This window comes from Chaetodon auriga, chromosome 11 (assembly GCF_051107435.1).
Source record: "Chaetodon auriga isolate fChaAug3 chromosome 11, fChaAug3.hap1, whole genome shotgun sequence".
In the NCBI taxonomy this organism is placed as follows: domain Eukaryota; kingdom Metazoa; phylum Chordata; class Actinopteri; order Chaetodontiformes; family Chaetodontidae; genus Chaetodon; species Chaetodon auriga.
In genome coordinates, this window is record NC_135084.1 from 22,089,115 (window position 1) to 22,108,858 (window position 19,744).

General features: G+C 44.6%; 1 protein-coding gene across 1 annotated transcript in view; it reads right to left on the minus strand.

Annotated features, from left to right (window-relative positions):
* Nucleotides 1-10,874: 10,874 nt before the first annotated feature.
* The window catches only part of meis1b (Meis homeobox 1 b), an 80,591-nt gene continuing 71,721 nt past the window's right edge, over nt 10,875-19,744 (minus strand). Inside the window, exons 11-13 of the mRNA XM_076742385.1 lie at nt 19,143-19,232; nt 18,201-18,298; nt 10,875-12,857 (exon numbers count right to left, since the gene is read on the minus strand). Coding sequence (XP_076598500.1) covers nt 18,240-18,298; nt 19,143-19,232 — 149 coding nt within the window. The 3' untranslated portion in view covers nt 10,875-12,857; nt 18,201-18,239. The remainder of the gene's footprint in view (nt 12,858-18,200; nt 18,299-19,142; nt 19,233-19,744) is intronic.

Genomic DNA, 19,744 nt, shown 5'->3' on the forward strand with positions numbered 1-19,744 from the left:
GTAATGCCAGTCTCCACGCTTACTCTGAACGGCTTCAAGGCTCCACCCTGACGGTTGTAGACTATATTTAGCCGCCTGCACCTCCACAATGGCGCCCACTGACTTGCTAAGTGATCTACGACACACGTACGAGCTAATTACTGAATCATGACAGTACGAAGCATTTTGTGATTGAACTCCTCACTTGCTTTGGATCGAGCAGCCTGTGATGTTAAGTGTCTGTTCAGCACCAGATGTGATGATACGTTGGAATATACAGTGAAGGGCTTGTTTACGAAGTCTTGCCTGTTGAGATTTCTTCAGCCTGATGAAAGTGTCACGCTGGCACTGATGCCATCAGACCATGCGATCTCTTTGGTGAGAACAGATGATGCTGTTAGCTTTGGTTTTTTTGTCCAGAAAAAGAACCAACTCGTGCTTTCTGAATATGGCGATTGATTGGACGTCAACAATGCTTCTTGCCATTTGTGTTAGTTTCTTTTGGTTTGATTGCATAGAAACACTTTTACGCACAAAAATGGAGAAATATATGCCTTCTTTTATTCATAAAACAAATGATTTTATGTTACACATAACCACATCATCACACGTATCTAATAAAGGAAACCACAACATTTTAGCCTCCTATTCTTTCATTTAGTGTTTGTTTGATGTTTCACTGTAACATACAGTATATTCCATCGTCTTTGACTTCTTCAGTTATTGCCAGAGCTTCTTCAGTGCTGCTATAAACAGGAGATGTGTTGTGTTTATCACCGGTTTTATTAAAAATCCTCCAGCATCCATCATCTTCAATGATTCTGTCCTCAAAGAATTTATTATTTTACAGGCATGTAAGATGACCCGACACTTCCCAGTCACACTAAACCGTAATGTACTTCATGTTCATGCCAGCGATCAATATGTGAGAGTGGTCGTTTTTTAATAGTACACATCGTATTTGGAAACTTTAAAATGAGCCTAACTTCATGTGCGCGCTCACACGTGGACACGCTTTCAGGTTGTACTGCTTCTTATTTACCTTGAAATTGCATTTGGCTCATTGGCGTTCCATCTGGAGGTGATGACCCTGCTTATCTGGAGCCGAAGAAATTCAGCTGCGTTTTAGTCGGCTAACACTAACATACCTCGACTTCATCCATCATGGAGCTTAACAATAGCCATGTCTTCAGCTGCTTCTGCGCTGCTAAAAGCTTTTCATGTGAAACCTAGAGATCTGCTGAGGTTAGTGGGTGTGTGTGTGTGTGTGTGTGTGTGTGTGTGTGTGTGTGTGTGTGTGTGTGTGTGACCTGGGGCCTGCAGCTCTCTCTCAAGCCTCTTATCAGATGGATGTGTTTGATATCTCCGCTGCCAAGGATTTCCCACATATACATAAACAGCCCCCGAACCACTGGCAGGTTGCGCTGACGGAGGCTCATCGCTGAAACTCTTACATGTTTAGGAGTTCTGTTTCAGTGCTCTTGTGTCACCCACTTTCCAGCTCAATCTTTCGCCTAAGCTACATTAAACAACGTAAACCCAGCTGATGAAAAATGGCCGCACATTCGATTTTTCTCCCTCCCTGACACCGGAGCTGGTTTATTTAAAACGCCACATGACGGTTAAAGGAAGGAGTGTGCGAGCAGCGACGCGCCGCCCAGCTAGAGGACTGACGTCTTCATTGATGTCAGGCTAGCTAGCACTTTGGCCTGTCAGCGTCTCACGGGGCCGCATCGTCCATTTGCATAACAAGCCGTCCTCGTGAGACCGCTGCCTCGACAGATGTCAGCCTTGTGAGGGAGGTCGCTCCTTCCATCATTTCTGGGCTTCTTTCACGTTTTGTTCTGGCTCTTTCTCCGCTTTCGCAGTAAACGTTAATTTGAGGTGAGTCACGTCTCGTCAAGGCCTTGCTGGAGTCGTCACAGTGTTTGAGGAGTCGCCTGACAGTCATAAACATCATGTGAGGACATAATAAAAGTGGATCATTTTTCAGGGGGAACATATAAAGTTTCACACTAGATTTTATTGGAATGAAAGGACTTTTATTTTGGTTTCAGCTAACAAGTCATTGGGGGTATTATAAATTATATATTATGAACTGTAATAACTATTTTCCTTTTATCATCTGTAAAGTTCACTGTAAACTTGTTCTTGGACTATTATTAGTTGTACAATGCTGACAATCTCCATCTTAAGTCATTTCTGACAAAAATCTACAAAATTCTAACCTGTTTCGAGAAAAAAAAAAATCAACTTTCTTTAAGAATTTTAGAAAAATTGGTCTTTATCAGGAAACACAGGTAGCTCCACTAGAAAAGCAGAAGAATTCAACTTAATTTTAGAAAATCCAAGTTTGCATTGGAAACTGGACTCAACTACAGACGAGCAGGGCTCACTTTGGACGTTCTTTTGCAGTACTAATAAATGCACTTGTGCTATATTATTATAAATGCTGCAGTTAAACCTGTAGCAGTGTTGTCTAATAGTGGCAGGCAGCAGTACTAGTAGATTTTTTTTCCTTGTGGGGCTAAATTGGCAGCAGACAGTCCATAAACAGTGACTACCCCATGATAACTACACTGTCTGTGCCCAGCTCTTTTCAATAGTTCTCCTTTACAGCATGCAGTGCTCAAATGCCACCAGAAATTGTTCCTGGAAGCTGAACTGAGGGATAAAGCAGCCACAGTCTCACCATCTCAACATTTCACAGAAGGCTCACATGAGAAAAAACGCACGGCGGCTCAACGACTCTCCTTCATATTTGGTTGGAATAGCAAGTGGCCGTTGGTGCTCCCTGCTGTTTTACGTCACAGGGGAAACATCTTTATCATGGCGTATATTATTCCAAAACACAGCTTCCTGCATGGAAACGATCCCCCCCGTCCTCAACTCGCCTGCCTCTCTGATAGACTACATTGCCTCTTATAAACTGTCCATGGTCCATAAATTGTGCAGCGGCGAGCATAACACAGCACAGTGTCGGCCTGCAGGGACACAAACGCTCAGAGCCCCCACCTCTTCTCTCTCAGCCCTGGCTGAGATTTGCTTAGTAAATTGTGCGATGAGATCCCCGGGTTTAGAGAAGAGACAGGGAAAAACTGGTGTGGAGAAACGTTTTAATGCCGCTTCTCTGTGAGCGAGCGAGTGTGCTTATCATTCAACTCTGCAGATGTGACGTTTATTTACTTTCTATATGAAAAACACGGAGGCGCCTCAGACCCTGTAGACAGTGTAAGCCTCATGCCTTCTCACTACTGTGCAGTAGTACTTTCAAGCCTTAAATCCAACTATCAGGTGTGCGGATCCTTATTTTCAGTTCCAGATGTTTTGAATAAACAACACTCATAATTATAAATGAGTTACATCCTCTCTGCATACTCAGTTTACTGTGTTAATATTAAATAAAACATTTTCCACCGCTTTAATGTGACAAGTCGCTCGTGACTTAAATTGAAATGCAACATGGCCGCCGTCTCCCCAGTCTGGGAATTTGCTCGTTCACAGTCTGTCAGACTATGGAATAAAATACATAAAATAAAAATATATATAGGATTTAAATATTTTATCTTGAAAAAAATCCTTCCTACTTGAATCCAACCCCTCAGACACAGAATGACGTTAAAAGCAGCACACAAAGGTCACCAGGATTGTTGCATTTTTCGACAAAACAACATTAAAGATGCCATAAATGCATAAAGATTCTGCACAGGGGCTTTAAAAAACATGGATTTTTAGTATGACATAATGTGCACTTTGCAAATCAATATCTATCCGTACAAACTGTGCTACATGATTATTTTTTGGAAGCAAGGAAAGAAATATCTAGAAGAGGAATTCTAGCCCTTTAAGACTGTAATTCCAAGAATGACCACTAGGTTTTATGTTCAAACGTCCCTTTAAAGGAGAAAAACAGAACGCACACACAGCAATAAACAACAAACGTGATACCAAAAATAACATCTGTGTTTAAGTAGATGGCAGAGCTGCAGCAAAGAGGCAAAGTCCTGCGATGCACAAAGTTCAACGTACAGACAGAACTGTCAAAGCTGGGTTTAAACACGTGGTAGAGAAGAGAGCTGAGTGAACAGAGATTAATCACAATCAATCAAATCAACACTCACATTAACATCTAAAACTAAACAGAAGTTTGAGAGACACTGAATAAAAAACAGCCAGGCTGTAGGAGGAAGAGAGCAACATATGTCTGTAAACTGCAGCGCAAGAGTCTGAACTTTCTGAGACACCCGCAGTAATCAAACTTTTACTTAATTAGAGAAAAGTGTAAAGAAAGTTGAATCACAAGGGATGGACAGAAAATAGCCTGCTGGAGAACACGGCATGTGTTTTTATTACCGAGTACATCGCTCAGTATTACGGCAGTATTACTCTGTCCAGCTCCACGAATTAAATCTGAACTGAGGCTACATTTAGATGACTGGAGGTCAAAGCTGCTTTCATTGTTACAGTTGCCCCTGCTGCACACACACACACACACACACACACACACACACACACACACGCACACACACATCCGAGGCTGCATCTCTAGCAGGCGTAGAGAACCAGAGACAAAACAGCAGCAGAGATGAAGACGCACATTGTCACAGTTGGAGGGTGGAAACCCACTGACAGGGCGAGAGCGCGTGGAGCTGACATTTTTCTTTACCCATCACTGATGTGAGGCTGATGAATATGCGAGAGGGTGTAGCACATTCACAGCCTCGGTCCTATCAATTACTGCAGTGAGAGTGTGGAAGAGAGATTTTACACAAGCTGCTACTCTCTCCAGCTTTGTTTAGACTAAATCCCACATATAAATGTACGTCTGTCTATAAAAATATGACTCCAGTATAAAGATAAGAGCTCTTTTTTTTGAATGAAAAGCACCTCTTGTACCTCTTTTGGAATTGTGACAAATATGCATGTTATGAGAGGTCGCTGCCAGCTTTGACTGAGGTAGAAACATTTCAACAATGTCAGATATTTCTGTCTCTTATTCATCCCTTTACCTTCTTATTTTATGATGTTTGTGTTACACTTTCAAGCTGCTGCTACAATAACTTCAACCCTCAACTGTCCCTTTTTGTAATTAATAAGGCTTACTATTCTACTGCACAGCCCAACAAGTCTCTAAAAAACAGTCCCAATCACCACCATCCCCCAAAACACATTTCTGAGATTAGAGCATAGATTGGATCCTATGATGAATGGTGAAGTAGCCTCAGCGCATAAATAAACTAATGAGCGACGTGGCTGGGGGCCAGTACTTTATCAGCATTGTGTTGTGGCTGGAATTCAGCCCCTCTGTCCTGTCTCGACTTGCCTGCTCACTGTTTACTCTCGGAGGCCAAGCAGTCAGTCCCCGCAGCCGCTCAAAGGCGCGACTGTGCGGAGGGAGAAGGCGGCAGAATTAAAACTCACCCATATGCAGCAGCTAATGAGGGCGGCTGCTCATCAAGACGCACGTCGCTTTGACGCACAGGCTGACATCAAGCGTGGTTCATTTAAATCATGTCGCATGCTTAAAACATGCCTGATAATATTATTGATAATAATAACGAAATGTTTATTTCTTTATTTCTTTTCTTTTCTTTTTTTTTTAACTTCCAATCGCTTGGCAGAACAATTGTTTAAACGTATTAATATCAGGGGAAATATATTAATCTCAATGTTTGTTAGATTTTTAAATTAAATGCTGGGTTTTGCTTTTTCACACGCGAACAATAGCACCATTCTGCTGTCATCCCATCTCACATCCTGGCAGCCAGGCTGAAGGTTATTACTGCGTCCAGAGCTCTTCTACGGGGACTCGAACCGCCGACTCCGAACAGCTGAGTCACTGTTTCAGGCTTCAGAGCATCAAAGCTCTGGGAGAGATTGTGAATTGCGCGATTCAGATATTTGGAGAAGGAAGAGAGGAAGGAGGGAATGGCGGTTGTGCCTGAGTGTTGACTCTAAAGTAGAAATATAACACTTCATAAGCAAAGTGTGGAGAGGCTGCGAGATTATTCTCCTCTGTGCCAAAACTGTCGTTGTTGTTATATCTACTAGCAGGTGGGGGCGGGAGGGGAAGGGGGCTGTGGCGCGTGTGTTTGGGAGGAGGGGGAGGTCGCTATTATTGGATCCGGCCTCACCAGGTGAGCTGAGAAGCCGACATCCCCCCCTGCTCCTCTGGCTCTCCTGTCCTGCCCGGCGCTGCCAAGGTGACCTTCCAGGGAGAGAGAGAGGAAGGTGCTGACAGAAACATCTCTGCTTATGAACCGCGGTTTGCTTCTCTCCTCTGGAAAGGTGCGCTGCCAGGGGAGTCTCCCTCCCGCAGCAGCTACCAGGGAAAACACCGAGGCCAGAAACATGTTATCCCAAGCACCGGATGCCTCTGGTTAAAGCATGACGAGTAGAGAAACAGAATAAGCTGTGCGTAATTTCTCCACAAAGCAGTTGCCAAGGTGTTTACCTGTTACCCGCTTGTGTGTCTCTCTCACTGGCACGCACTAGTACGCATGTCTCCAGTCCCTGCCCACCATGCCCACCCTCCTACCTGCTGACAGGCCCCCCCCCCCCTTGTGCGCCACGACGCGCAGCATGTTCATGGCACGATTGCAGAACGTCACCCAGCAGCCGCAGCCGTCGCCAGAAACTAAATAAGAAGGTTTACATCGCGCCAGAAAAATGTTTTTTTTATTTTATTTTATTTATTTATCACCGCAGCGTTTGATGCTGTAAATGAGTTGTTGAAATATTCCAAAGCAAAAAACCTTTAAATCTACGCTTGAGTCATTTTTAATTTTCTCCAGATAACTTTTTATTTGATTAATTTTGTTGTCCAAGCAACTAAAATTATGGAAAAACTTGAAGAACCGCTGAAGAGTCACGCTTAACTCCAGTGGAGAAAAAATGTTACTTTGATGCTCCTTTTTTTGGCAAGTCCTTCATGTACCATTTTTTCTGAGAAAATGATTCATTTTCAGGCTGAAACCTCTAAATGTGGCCTGTGCGTCAAATAAAAAAAAGCTGTTTATTTCACATAAATGCCTTTTTTTTAATATTAAAATGAAGTATGGCAGAGCAATAGTTGTAATACAGGATTTGTTTGGTGTGTGTGTGTGTGTGTGTGTGGAGGTGTGTGTGTGTGTGTGTGGAGGTGTGTGTTTGTGTGTGTGTGTGTTTGCGGGGGGGGGGGGGGGGCACTTGAAGTAACTCACGTCACAGTAATTACGTCGGTGATCCTTATGGTCGCTCGGAAAGGGAGAGTATCGCATTATGTTTGACGCAGGGGCCTCAGTCGGGCTCTGAAACCGGATCTCAAGACTTCATCTCCCCCAACACGAGCCTCCACAAGCAGCATCATCTGGCCCCGATGCTCCATATCTCAGAACTCAAAACTTTAAAATCCCCAACTCGCTGCTTTTGTCCACGGAGCAAAGAAAAACAGACCTGAATCACAGTTTGAGATAGTTTCTGTTATTTCTTTCTCTTCATGCGCGTGAGGTCAATTTGAACGCTTTAAGCACGAGGGCATATTGTTATAGATATGTTTAATCATCACAAGTTATACGACCACTACAAGACGGATGCCCAAGAGCCTGAAGCTGTGCGCTTTAATTCAGAATCTCGTTTTTCAGACTTAATGGAACTAATAACATAACACTTAATCACGTTACTTTCACTCTCCTCTCTCTCCTTTGCATTTCAAATTTTTTTATCTGCTGTGTCTTGGGGTTAAACAAATGAAACGAGCCGTTCCCCTCCTCCTCCTCCTCCTCTTCTTCCTCTCCTCTCTGTGAAACCTCAGAGGAGAGCAGACCAAACGTTACTTAGCCTGAACGCAGAGAGGCTGCAGATAATGAGAGCCTGGTTGCATTAAATGGACAAACAGCAATCCGACATCTTTTGACCCCTCGATGCTCCTCTCGGCTCCATTGATCATCCCCCCTTATGAGATAATGCAATTACAAACATCAATAAGGAGCTGCGAGGGGAATCATTATGTGGTGACAGTGATAAATGATGCTGCAGAAAATAGCGGGCTCCTCTCAAACAATCCGTGCGCCCAAGGGGCTTTTGAGGGCCGGGGCCCCGTCGCCAAGGAGACAGATGACATCCAAAATGGCCCCCGCTCAACAGTCCTCCTCTCTTCTCTTTCTCTCTCTCTCTCTTTCTCCCCACCAACAGATTTTTGTTTTTTTTCTGCCTCTTTCCCCCCCTTCCTTCTTTTGTTTCGCAACCAGCTGCCGTGCGACCTTTGAAGGTGGAGTTTTGGGGGGTTTGGAAAGTTGGTCCTTTTTAGGGCTACTGTTTAATTCCTATTTGTGTGGATATTGACTTCATACTGTAGCTCAAATGCAGACATGTCATCTCGGCCATATGTGTATTTCCTTTGTAATGATTTTCTCCTCGGAAACTATGGAAATTGATTGGTTGAATATTGTTTTGTTGCGCGCTCATGTCAAATATTTAGAATTTCTTCCACCTTTTTCTCCTCAGGTTGCATCTTGTAGTTATGAAGCCTGAAGGTGCAGGCCGAGTGGAGGCCGGTTTAGTTCATCTACATAATCTGCACATTTTATGGCCTACATTTAACTCCTAGCTCTCTGGAGAAGAATAAAAGAAAATAAAAAAATATATATAGCGCTTCGATTTGTGTTCAGTCAGTTTTACGCATGGCCTACCCTGCCACCTTAATTTGATTAGATTTTTTTTAAAAGCTAATCAACTCTGAACTGAAACCTGCAGTGCGCCAAGTGTTAGAAATAAAATATCAGCATTAATACAAGACAAAAAAAAATAATGGAGTATATGTATATATGTCAATATTTAAAGTGCCGAAATCCTGAAATAAAGACGATCAGTTTCACCTCAAATTTCCACTCAGCACACATTCAGAGGAACACTTTCACTCCAACTAAACGGCCCCGGCGTTCTGCAACCACTGACAAACCGGTGATTTTAATTAATAAGCCTACACACGTTATTGCCGCAAAAATCTGTCACGGCTTGTAGTGTCACAGAGAACATGAGGCGCACGGTTGCTCGTCCAAGTTCCTGCTTCAGCCATAAAGGCGCATAAATATCTGCGTTGTTGTGGGAGGAAGACAGGCCTGTCCGGGCACCTCCACTGCTCTGGAACACATTTCTGCTCCATTCATTACTCTGACAGTTCACTCCGCGGTCAGTGTGTGTGTGTGTGTGTGTGTGTGTGTGTGTGTGTGTGTGTGTCAGACAGAGAGGGGTGGGTAGGCCGACCAACATCATGAACTTCAAATTACGTTTTGACTTTTAGCTTTTGAAATTAGCACAAGTCAAACCTCAAACTTTCTCGTGTAAAAAAGAAACTTTTAAGCTGCAGAAGACACAAACAGTCAACAGTCACATTCACACCTCAGCAGAAGTAGATCAGCTGTGACAAAAAAAAAAGGTCCATAAACACGCAACATCACGTCAAATTTTATACATCTGATAAAACAGATAAGTTGCACCAGCTGCTCTTAAATATCAATAAATGCTTAATCAATTATTATTATTTAACCACGAACTTATTTGTCTTTTAAAAGACTTTTAAAATGTGACTGAGGTGACTCAAGTTCGATCAAGTTATTTCAAGAATCTACCTGAATCAAATCTCTTCCTTGATCTGACAAAAACTTGTTTTCTTTTAACACAATGGCATTTTTTTAAAGAAATAAAGTGAAAACAAGAATTGTGTCACCTGACGGGCACATTTGTTGAAAATTATTTAAAGACAAATGAGGGTTTTTGTATTAAATATAGGAGAAAAGACGACAGAAAAATCCCTTTCTTTTGAATTTATTTCTGCAGAGCGCTGTTTTGTTGCAGCTACACTCTCTTTGTATCTCCTCAAAGCTTTCTCACTTTTCTCAAACTTCCAAACGCGCTGTTGTGTAGTTTATGTCCGTGCGTAAAAGGAGAGGTGGTGCTGTGCGCCATCTCCAAACGTCCCTGGCCCGGACAGTTACCAGGCCTCCCTAAAGAGGGCAGTCAAGCATGGGCTTTCTCCTCTGTCTCCACAGATCCCAGCGGCCACAGGCTCAGGAATTCACATTTCACAGCCTCGGATTTTCCAGCCATGGTGGAGAGGCGAAGCAATTAAAACGTCGCCTGGGTTTTTTAAGAGCGCGTCTTTTTTTCCTTCTTCTTCTTTAGTGTAAATAGCATTCACCTCGGCAAAGGCAGTAAAAACACAATAGTTGCGCGCAGGAGCGATAGAGAGGGAGAAGGGGAGAGTATTGATTTACACGCGCATATTGTTATGGATAAAACAGACCTTCTCTTGTTCGCTGGTTGGAAAAAGCAAGACACTGACTTTGGGATTCAGGGCTGCTCTCCGAAATGTATCAATTAGACAAAACTCGCTCGGCTCCTCTCCTCTCGCCTCCTCAGTCGGCTCAGTCTCTGCCTCCTGAAGTGCAGTGTATCCCGGAGACAACATCGGCTGCAGCGCGCCGGGCTTCAAGCGGAGCCCTTTGACTGCGGGCAACAAGGCGTGAGGGAGAACTAATCTTCCCATTTACATGTTTGTAGCAATTTTACCTAAATGAATTTTAATGCTAAATGACGGATAATTCGCTTTCTTGCGGAGCCCCTCTTCCCTCGCTTCCCCTCTCATGTGTGAGAAAATTACAGCATAACGCATGCATTAGCTGCACATTATCCACAGCAACGGGAGGACGGTTGACTTAAGTGCATGTTTCTTTAAGAATAAATGGGCCTCTGCTGTCTTCAATGGGCATTTGTCGACATGAAAACATGTTTGTGCCCAATTTATCTTCACAAAATCACTTGTAGGGTTATTCGCTTTTTGTTCCAATTGTTATGAATATGTGTGTTTACATGTATCACATCTGCATGTAGGAAGATAATGTGAGACTAGTTATGAGTTCTGTTATTTGAACAAAAAGTATTTATTTACAACACAGATGTACATATATACCCTTCAAAGTAAAAGCATAAGAAACATGACTCGTCTTCAAAGGAATCTTAAAGATGTGCGTAATACATGTTCGAAGCAATGGATAATGGATGCATTGATAACCCACACAAGCACGTATGCACACACACTCGCACACACACGTTCCCCTTCACAGGCATACTGCCACACACACAGTGACGTTTACATTCTCTCCTGTCTGTTGATCAGCATTACATCATCTGGTTAAATCAAAATGAATGGACTGTGGCATAAATGGTGTTTTCCCACAGCCTCTGCCTCTCCCTGTTATCAGGCCACATCAAACGCTGAGGGGAAGAGAACCCATTGACCATACCAGCGCTCGGCCTTGTGACATAAAACACATCAATAGGACACTGGAATAGACTTTCGGAGGCCCTCAGTCACAGACACACATGGAGAAAAACAGAAAACAACATGTTTGTGGGACACACACACTTGTAGTTTCCCATCCACAGTGAATTTTTTTTTAGATTGTTTGTGAGCATTAACTGACGCTCTGCACCATGTTTGTTAGCCTGTCAGGATGTTAGCCATGTTGACACCTACATTATGTGTCTGTCGTCGTGTGAACAGAGTATAAAGTGAAAAATTGGACAATCGGATTAAAAACTTGTACATCCAAAATGTTAGCTTCTCAGAAACGGCGTTTAGCTCGATGTCATCGTGTTTGGAGTTAATCCAATGAGTTATAAGAGAGTTTCATGACCCCAGATAGCCCGAGAATTTTTTAAACCAACAAAAACTTTGCACCAGTAAAGGAAAATATAATCAACTGATATGAAAATGTAAATAAAAACCACCAAAATTGGAGTTACAAGGTGTAGACACAGCAACACTAAAACAAATTAGTTGCACCCTGCATGTTCGTGGATGGGATGTGTGTACTGCATGTCAAAAAAACAGGACATCTGAATCGCCATCAAACTCTTACCATCCAAAAAAAGGCCTGCGAGAAATGACAGACTGATCGAATTATCCGTGTATTCCCTTTTTCTTTTTCTTTCAAAAATTCATTTTGATCCAATGGAGGGAGGGGGCAGGAGGTCAAATTTGATGGAGAGACGGCACACACATAGTGTGGAAAGAAATCAGAAAAAAAGAGAAAAAAGTTCACATCCTTTTTTTAAAAAAATCTATTAGAAACAACATAATATGCAGAACAATACAATAGCATTTACAATACTTAAATTCCCAGTTCATGTGAGAGTCCAGCATAATTTTACAACAGTATACAGTATATTTTCTTTCTCCACTCGCTTCCCAAACTAGGGGTTGATATAGTTATACTTTTAATTTCTTTTCTCTTGCTTTCCCTCCTTCCATGTTTCAATCCACTATATTTTTTTAAAGGGCACCTCTTTTGCTTTGTTAGTGTCCTGTCAGATACAGACATTGGCTTCTCCTCGGTCCAATTCCATCGTCCCAAAGAGTGGAGTGCTCTTCACAGGAAGTCTCTTTTGTTTGCCAAAGAGTCTAATATATATCACCAGGTGCTGCATTCGCCAAAGGTACAGGCAAAGGACACAGTGTGTCTCTCGTGTGTCATCTACGCTCGCAATCGCAATCACTTTTAATGGAGGAATCCATATGAACCTAGTGGGCAGTGGCAAGAGGGCAAAGTCTAGTGCCCACCGGAGAAGAATCAGGGGTCTGCCAGGAGAGAGGGTCATCTGGGTCGGACGAGGTTTGATCTTCTGTGCGTCACCGTCGCTGGATACGTAGACGAGGATTGTAGGCAGTCACGGAAGGTTTCCATGTCGCGGATGTCAGTCGAATAAAATGTAGCTGGGTCTTGGTGGAGGACAGAGGGGTTTGCTGTTGGTTGGTGTCATCTGGAAGTCGAGGAGTCCCGTTCCCAAGCTCCGTAGCCCTCTGTGAGACAGGTGATCCCCTGGTTTGCCCTGCAGTTCTGAGGAAAGAGGACATGAAAATGGTTAATCACTGATCGGATCTGCGCAGATAAATGAGACAGTTTGTTTGGAAAGCTGGTTGGAGTCTGCTGTGAGGATTTAAAGTGTCTACTCAGAAGCTATCACTGCTGTTACGTGGAAGCCCTTAACTTCAATCCAGGAATTACACAGTCCCCTGAAACCCACTCAGAGTCAACTGATGTAGAGACAACAAGGTTCCACCTGGCAGCAGTGATATGTCAGTTTGGTCACTGCATAAAGTGGAGCAATTAAAAAACTTGTGTCTGTGCAGAGTCATGACAAATATTATTAAGCTCTGAGCAAGTTGCATATTGTCTCCACCACCGGGGCAGAAAGCATTTAACAAAAAAAAAAAAAAACTGTTGAATGAGTTAGATGTCATTAATCATTCATTAAATACGACAATAGATCACACTAGACTTCAGAAAGCAGACTCTCGTGTTACATTTTCTGGCCGATAGCACATGAACATGGCTGATAAGACCCTGCAGGAGCAGTATAGTATGTTGCAACTGCTGCAAACCCAACACAGAGCTAATCTGGGTCAAAATACAGACCCAAGCCTGCCCCTCACTAAGACTGTGTGGATGTATGAGAGAGAGAGAGCATTGGAGGGTTTAGTGAGTTAATCCTACACCCTCAGTAATGCTACTTTAACAGTAGGAGAAGACTTAGAGACCAAACACACACGATCGACTTGAAGTGATACCGAGGTCCAGGACTTAACATTTCCAGGATAATCTGTTTAACTGGACTACAAGGAAACTTAAAATTAGCCTTTGATTTATCTTTTGATCATTTACAGTCAGCATTTTAAACTATTTCAGGTCAGTATTAAAGTGACGTACAATTCATTCTCGTCGTGCAATTGCCTCCTTTCAGCTAAAACCCCTTAAACTGATGCCGCCTGCTGCATCAAACCTCCTCATACAATGAAAAGTGATGCAAAGAAATCCATCTTCGCCCTCCTCTCTCCCTTACGTTCCCCTCTTTAAAGCCAACAATAGCCGCCATCCATCTCCGCAGGTGGAAAGTCACCGCCGAGGAACCACGGCCATTGTTGTCAGTAGCAAAGAGGAGAGGTGAGGCTCGCGGCCGCCCGTCACCTGAGAGCGCCCGGTGCCCGTCCACGCGTTCGCCACACACACAAGAGGGCCACTACAGGCGACACAAAGGCAGGCAGGGAAAAGGACAAAGAGGTGCAGCGGGAGGACAGCAGGAGGAGTGACTCATTTGTCATTCGCCTCATCCATCAGTTTTCAGCAGACCACTGAGGAGAATAGGTGCGACTTGCACAAGAGAAGGGTGAAGTATTATGTGAGCTACGCAAGCTTCAATTACCTTCCTTTCAATGAGTGAGGTGGTGGGGTTACATATCGTTCTGGACCTAATGGCATCAAACCTGTGACCTTTCTATTGTGGGACGTAACCTGTGGCACTATAACAAGCCGAGTCATTAGCGATGCTAGCTTCAATGCAGTGCAGACCGTGTTCTTGCTTATAGCAAAGACCCAGTGAATTTCCATAGAAGAAGCTAAGTTTTCTGCAGCTGAAGTTACAGAAACAAAACTTCAGCAGACAGCCCGAGAAGCAGAAGTCACTATTTGACTGACAAGTGACGTAACAGCAGATAGAAAAGCCGTTTACGACTGAAAATGACCCAAAATGAAGACAAAACAATCAGGAATCTGTTGGATTGTTACTTTAAGTTGTTTGCTTTTGCGTTTGTAAGCGTGTTTAACGAGAGCATCCTGACCGCTGAACTAAATCCACGTCGAGCTCCTCATAAACGCTGTGCGTGCTTGAAAGAGCGCACATCGCTAATAAGGTTTTTCACTTAATAAGCCAATCAATACATTGAGCCGTGGGCCTCCTTTCTTAGACTCCAAGGGGGATTCCAGAGGGGCCAAATCAACAGGGACACACATTCACATGGACAATACGAGGGGGCACGAAATCCCCATCGGGACCCGTTTTTTTTCCAATGTTCGTTAATAGTAAAAGTTCATCCACCAGAAAGAGAAGTTGAGGGTGGGGGTGACGGTGGGAGGGTGCGTGGTAGTGGGGGGGCGAGGGGAGGGATCTTGACCCCTCAGCAGAAGGTTAACAAATTTGTGCTTAATGATTGGAGCGGTGAATCCCGGGACAAAGGGTCTCCAGCCGAGACTGGCAGCAAAGGGGTTACAGGCAGCGCTCACTCAAGCGTTCCACCCGACATTTTGGGAAAAGCTGAGAGCGGCGGCGGCGGCGGCCAGAAAAAATTCCATACGCTCTGCGCCATAATTAATTCCTCCACCCTGTGATAACTATTGTCCTGAAGCTGAAAATTACAGTTTTCAGGGGCCACCCCCGGCTAATTTCGTGGAAGAGGGAGAGCAGGAGAGAGGAAGAAGGGAAAGGGGGTAAGGGTCATCCGAGAGTCATTCTCGCCGCTATCAAAGGCTCGGCTCGCTTCTGCTTCACTTGCTGGGCTTCATCTCTGCTGACAGGTGTATTGTTTCACAAGGGGATATAAGCTCTGTAATCATCATTGGGTGGAAAGCATAACGCTTTTCACTAAGCAGGACTAATTGGCTTTAGTTTTAACTAATGTTGCAGTGTGACTGCTAGGCACACCTTCTGTATGGAGCCTCAGCAGTCCTCAGCACAATAACCGCTCAATTTAGCCCCGCGGTAACAAAACCTCAACTCTGCTAATGAAAATTGCTTATAAAATATAATGAACTTGTGCTCTCTTAATCAAATAAGATAACCGTTTCCCCCCCTCCCGTAATAACCTATTAATTTAATTGGTCATGAAAGAATATAACACATCACTTACATTTAATTGACCTAGAAAGGAAAGTAGCAGTATATGACAGAGACAAGCTAGCAGCTAGCCGTGGCTAGCTAATGAAGCTGTAAAGAAACGACTAGTCTTGAGGAAGAGGAGACATATTTCTGTCACCATCTCTCTCCCGGCTTCTTCCCTCCCTCCTCCCCCTTTCCCCCCTTTACCCCTCCCTCTTGTCGTTTACGCTCTCTCGTTCGCCATCTCTTCATCCGCCCCTCCCTCTTTCTGTCTACCCCTCTCTCTCTCTCTCTCTCTCTCTGTCTTTTTTCTTCCGCTGTCTACTCGTCTTCTCTGTGCTTTGCCCGTCTCGCAGAGGATTCCTCTGGTGGCCCAATTACGAGATTCAGCAGGCAAATTGAGGCTGTTTAAAGCAAGGTCTGCTGGGAAGGCTAGCAGCTGCTGGAAAGAGGCAGCTTGGACACAGAGAACCAGCCCTCATGTTTACACACTCGCACACATAAACACCCACACCCACACACACACACACACACACACACACACACACACACACACACACACCTCATTCTGAAGGCACGGGCTTTCTATTACCATGTCTCCCTGCATTTCAGACCTGAAAGATGCCATTCCGTGTGAGACTTTCTGTCTTTGCTTTGGTCGTGGACATTTGTGACTGAAATAAGGGCGGCATATTTTCATCGCGGCACGCACACACACGCACGCACATTCTGTGGAGGGTTAATGGTCTCTATTTTTGTAAACTGAATAAGTCAAATCCATTGGTCACACCTCTGGTGATGGCATATTTAATTTGGATCTAGTCAATTAGGCCCAGCTAAGCTCCATACCCTGCTGGCTACCTCCTCCATTTTGCACTAGTTTGTGTCCCCTCCCTGTGCCAGGAGTAATCCTATTACCATACACACACATGCACATACATACACACACACACATTTGTATGCACCCACACATGGGCAAATGCATGTATTTCACATATGAATGTACATGGTACACACACAGCCTCAAAGGTATACACACACACACACACACACACACACACGTGTACATGTACAAACACAAACAGACATTAATTCTCACACACATACTAAACAATGATGGTTCACCACGGTTGGACCCATAGCCACTTTATACACACTGTGCACTGTGACAACACCAAGCCTGTATACATCCAGAATTATGTGGGAGTCTATTTGGCCCTGGGGCGAGGGGGAGGGAGGGGGGAGAGGAGGTGAGAGAAAGAGAGAGAGGCAGAGAATTAAAGAAAAACAGAAAAAAAAGGTGTTTGTGTGAAAGAGATAGAGGAGGAGAATTGACAGTGAGAAAAACCACAAAGAGGGGGTGAGACAGAGCGAGCATTAGTATGACAGAGAGAGAGAGAGAGTGTTGGGGGGGGGGGGCTCTAGCTGGTTAGAGTGTGTATTAATGTATTAATGTGTGTATTAATGTGGCTCATGCATCAACAGCAACCCGGCAGATTTATGACACTTAAGGGGCGCTCACTTCTCTCTCTCTCTCTCTCCCTCTCCTTGCACCAGCGACGACTGCTTACATTTTTGCCAATCAGTCTGTTGCCATGGTAACGTCCTACCTGCCCCCCCCACCCCCCCAGTCCCCCACCCCGCACACCCGCCCCCCTGTCCCGACCCATCTCCGCCTTCTTTCCCTCTCATCACCCGACTCCTTCTTTCTCCCCTCTTTGCCCCGTTCGCCTTCCTTCTCCTATATATCTGTCTGACACACACACACACACACACACACACACACACACACAATAGAAATACGTGCACCAAACCCGCACACACAATGCTTGATTTTCAATAATTTAATTTCTTGACGATTCTCAAGTCATCCCCACTCAAACATTCATAACTTGTTCCTTTCATTGATTATCATCAATAACTGCTATTTGTATATTTTCAGAACGTGTGAGCATGAATATGTTCAAACTGTCCGTTCCTATCATCCCTGTTTGACTTTCTTTCTTCCTGAAAACCTTCTCATCTTTCCTCTCCTCCCTCGTATGAAGGATGTTTAGTCCTGTAGCTGTTAGATACGCAAGCGAGCGCAACAGCTACACACACACACACACACGCGCGCGCGCACACACACACACATTACATACACAAAGAGTTACAAGGTTGTGATCAAAGGCTCTTATCACCAGGCCGAGGGTGGGACAGTGAGAGAGAGTAACAGAGAAAAATGAGCCTGAGAAAAGAGAAACTAATGAATCCCCAAAAATCGGAGTTTGGAGAGGAGCCATTTGCAACATCTAAAACTTCCAAAAGTGAAAATTTCCCAATTAATTTGTCGTACAAACTGCCACAGATCTCATTATATGAACGCTTTAGAGTGCAACCCAGGTGCAGATCCACACCTCCTGGTCTGCAGCAAACGTAAGCATGAATAATTCACATCCGAGACCTTCCTTCAGAATATTGTTGACACGCCTCTGCTGATCGGGAAGTGAATGAAATCTGTCAGGCCGTGCGTGTCCGCGTGTACTTACATCCCCCTTTGTGTTGCGATTGGTCGAACTGAGGCTGGGCTACATGTAGTGCCACTGACCTTCCATGCCCATGTTCATGCCCATTCCACCCATTGGTCCTGAGAAACACAGAGGGAGTGAATTTAAATGTAAAGCCACGATAAAGAAAGACTGAAGTTATTTCAATGAGAGTTTATTCAAATGATTTTATTGTTATTACGAACTACAAAATGTTTGCAAACTGAGGTAAACACCAGAGATGGCTTTCCTGCTGAACTGACTTGACAGACAGCATAGCAGAGGAGAGTCGTGGCTTAAATCTGGAAGGGTGAGGTGTGGTGAAGGGGGGGGGGGTTAAGTAGCCTGGCAGTTTATCCAAACCTGCTGACTTTGAGTGGAGGGTGAGATAGGGTTAGAGACTTGAGAGAATCCCAGAAAACAGGGGATAGAGGAGGAGGAGAGGAGCTTAAGGACAAACTCTGGGATTAGACCTGATGGCGTGAGAGAGAGGGACTGAGAGCGAGGGAGTGGGAGTGAGGAAGGAGGAGGTTGTGTAATGTGATTGACCACACCTGTTCTGGTTTGTGTGTGGAGGGAGGGGGGGGGGAGGGGGTAGCAGTGTATCTGTGCAGTGTGTGTCTTTATGTCAGTGTTTGAGGGCGCACGTACTGCCCAGCTTACACCCCAACCACCACGCCGCGACCATATAGCTTCTACTAAGTGCTTGTGTGCGAGAAATGACAGGAGGCGCGCCGGTAGAATAAACCACCAACATGGCGGATACTGTATGAAACGCGGCGACACCTCGAGATGCTGTCGGAAGATGAGAGGGGAGAGCAAAAGGGGTGAAGAGGAGGGAAAAATGGAGGGCAAAGGCAGGAAATGGGCTAACAAGGAGCAAGGAAGGAAAGGAGAAAGAGCGAGGGAGGAAAGAAAGGAACAGACACGCAGAGAAAGCCTTACCAGGTGGTCTGATTCCCATGTGCTGCTGGCCGTCCATGACGAAGCCCCCCATCGGCTGGCCATCTGGATTGTAGGGAGCTCCTTGACTTACTGTGGATGGAGGAGGAGACAGAGGGAGGGAGGGATGGAGGGATCGGAGGGAGGGGACGGAGTGGTCAATTAGTGCTTTTAATTAAGGCTCAGTGGCCGAAGCGGGATCATCTGCTGGCCGGTGCACGCACAGGGAGCCGCCGTTGTCTTTCAACGTCACTCTGCTCCGTGTCTGTCCAGCCGGCTCTGCACTGTAAGCCCCTGGTAGACTTTAATGCGTCTAAATGCTCTAATAGGGATCGGACTGAGAGAGTTCAACACACACTGCAGTACACTTTAGACACACGAGGACTTTTGTTTTAAAATGAGATCGGAGCCATCTGGAAGAGGTGGCAACTGCCTTTACAGAAGGACTGATAGGAAACCAATAAAACACACGACTGGGGTCCTCACGCGGATAAAATCCTTTTTATTTCACTCCTCAGACTGCGGCCTTTTCTCTTTTTAAGTAGCTTTAAAGTTGTTAAAATCATCTTGTATAGCAACACTGCTGCTATGTAATGCAAAAGTGG